The sequence below is a fragment of the Electrophorus electricus genome, chromosome 10 (genome assembly GCF_013358815.1).
Source record: "Electrophorus electricus isolate fEleEle1 chromosome 10, fEleEle1.pri, whole genome shotgun sequence".
In the NCBI taxonomy this organism is placed as follows: Eukaryota; Metazoa; Chordata; class Actinopteri; order Gymnotiformes; family Gymnotidae; genus Electrophorus; species Electrophorus electricus.
This window is the reverse complement of record NC_049544.1, coordinates 10,100,624-10,103,123: the sequence shown is the minus strand read 5'-3', so window position 1 is coordinate 10,103,123 and position 2,500 is coordinate 10,100,624. Positions and strand designations below refer to the sequence as shown.

The 2,500-nt window shown below is 35.8% G+C and overlaps 1 protein-coding gene across 1 annotated transcript in view; it reads right to left on the bottom strand.

Moving 5' to 3' along the window:
• Window positions 1–1,776, bottom strand: part of smpdl3b (sphingomyelin phosphodiesterase acid like 3B) — a 3,018-nt gene extending 1,242 nt beyond the window's left edge. Inside the window, exons 1-5 of the mRNA XM_027027205.2 lie at window positions 1,707–1,776; window positions 1,124–1,340; window positions 631–728; window positions 394–537; window positions 78–247 (exon numbers count right to left, since the gene is read on the bottom strand). Coding sequence (XP_026883006.2) covers window positions 78–247; window positions 394–537; window positions 631–728; window positions 1,124–1,340; window positions 1,707–1,776 — 699 coding nt within the window. The remainder of the gene's footprint in view (window positions 1–77; window positions 248–393; window positions 538–630; window positions 729–1,123; window positions 1,341–1,706) is intronic.
• Between the last annotated feature and the right edge of the window lie 724 nt (window positions 1,777–2,500).

The following is a 2,500-nucleotide window of genomic DNA, read 5'->3' as shown; positions in this document are numbered from 1 at the left end:
TTACTGAACACATACAACTTGTCTTCTTTTCATTTGTGATTTTTGTGAAAAATATTGGTAAATCATAAAAATGTGACCTTTTCCTTGGCTTTGGCAGCCTCAGTGAGCACTTGATCTGCCCATGTAAACTGGTCTGCTGGGTCCTTAAGATTTTCTGTGACTTTATTCTGGTCATAGTACAGATTAGTGTTCAGAACCAGCACTCTGAATCCAGTTTGATTCAACAGCTTCTCTGTATAGTATCCACCTAGAAATAGAAGACTAACTCTTAAATGTGGATGTCCTTTTCCAAAATGATATCTTTGAATAAAGAGCCTCTGTCAGATCCATGGTACGTTTGAGTACCATGTTAAATGCTGCTATGCTCGGTGAAGTTGTGGTACTTTGCTTTACCTCTCTTAAAAGTTTCTCTTGATGGAGGGTCCAGCCAGCTCTCCCACAATTTTTGTATCTGCTCATAGATGAGGTTTTGCTCAGGTGGCAGTTGGCTTTTTGGATGGTAGTCATGATTCCCCAGAGCTGAGTAGACCTTTGTATCTAAAAAAGCAAAGGCCCATAGTAAAATTGCATTGCTTATCTATTGACCTAGCTAAAACAGATATAGAACGCTTCGTGTTTGCCAGTATATACTAGGAAAGAGCTCCTTTATGGTGTGGGTGAGGTTGCCTATTATGCTGAGGACTGCCTCTTCTCCCAGATCCTCATTAGGTATGTGAGGAGTATCATCTCTGTAGTAAAGATTTTAAATATACTTTATTTTGTATGATAGCAGAAAGTGCTGATGGGAATAAGTAATTTTATATTAACATGTATTATATGTATATTAACAAATATTTGCCATCTTATGGAAAATATTAAAATAACATTAAGTCCTTGTTTCTTAAATTATTTTAACACAGTCTCAACATCTCTGATGTCTTCTTAAGGGCTTTTACACATTACATTATCAGCAGAAGTAAAGTTAATTGGAATTAAAGAAACAAGACAAATGCTTTCGCAAAAAAAGAATGAGTAAAAATTTGGTTACTTTGGGTAAAAAATAGCTGTAGCCTAAATATGTTGAGATTGTACAGTTATACAAAATATGTTCATTGTAAGATGCATGTCAACAAAGAATAAATACCCAGTCCAAATGATAAAATCTGGATCAGGCAGAATATCCCTCATGGCATGTACAGAGGAATTTATGAGGTCCCATGGTGAATCACAGAGATAGTCTCCAAATTTACCCGCATGTGGGGTAGGACGACTACCACTTGAAACACAAACTGATTCTGAGTTCCCATTCCCTAGATTGTAGGTAGGATCCCAGTGGAGGTCAGTGATATGCCAAAAACTCCCTAAAATGAACAAATGTAAATATGTAGATGCAACTTAGACTGACCTGTTGGGAAGAAGGCATTACTACTTTCCAACAATGCCTTATTTTTCATCTAAAGCATTTTGTAATATGTCTGCTATGACTTTAAAACTAAACCACTCAGTCTTGATATGTGCTGGAGCTCATACCTCATCTTACAACTACTGCATGGGTTCCTGACTCCTAATCTGTTTTATGAAAGAACATGCTGTCCTTAGTTTAAACTGTATAACTTTCTATGGTGTTATACATTCAACACATAGTTAATAGTCTTTATTCTAATTATACTTTTAAATGAATGTTTTACTATCTTCAGAGCGTATTAGATAAACTCATAAAGGCTCACCTGCTAACACCTTTCCTTGCCCATAGAAAGTTAAAATACTGAAAAAAACCATTTTCCAGATACAATCCATAGTGCCACTCAACAAACAGCCAAGACAGATGGTCTATCAGTGACAGTTTAAGCATTAGCCAACAACAAAGATATGTGACAGTAATGACAGTAATATGAATGATAAGACAGGCCAGTTGAAGCCAACAGGATGACTAGGCTGAATATATCACCCCATCAATGTGTACATTAGAATCAGTGACAAACACTGCTGATGTAACTTGCATGTAGATAAAAAGGAGGAAAAAAAAACATGAGAGGTCCAAATAGTACATTTTTATAAGATTATTCCCAAAATATAGCTGTTGTATCACTGATCAGTAGCTACAATTGTTCCATTCATTCATCCAACATCTTAAATGAAAGTAAGATAAGAAATGTGTCTATGGTCTTGAAATAGTGGTTTATTTTTGCTCATGTGGTTGTGTGTGCTTTCCAAATGAATGTATAAATGAAAGAGTCCCTGTAAATACTGTAATATTATCTTCTTCAGTCTCACAAATTATTAAGGGCAAAGTTCATTATCCCATTCTCAGCTAGCCCACTGTTTGATGTAGTTCTCATTATTCCTACTTTCACAGTGGCTATATTTCAATAATTTATTATGCTGTCGCACAGCATTTGAGCTGCATCAACTCTTTTAGGTCTTATGCCTTAGTCAGAATCATCATTGTGGCATAACTAGTTGTCAATCATTGACAGAATTTAAGTGTTCTCTTTCATCATCTTGTGTTCAAGGTCCACCT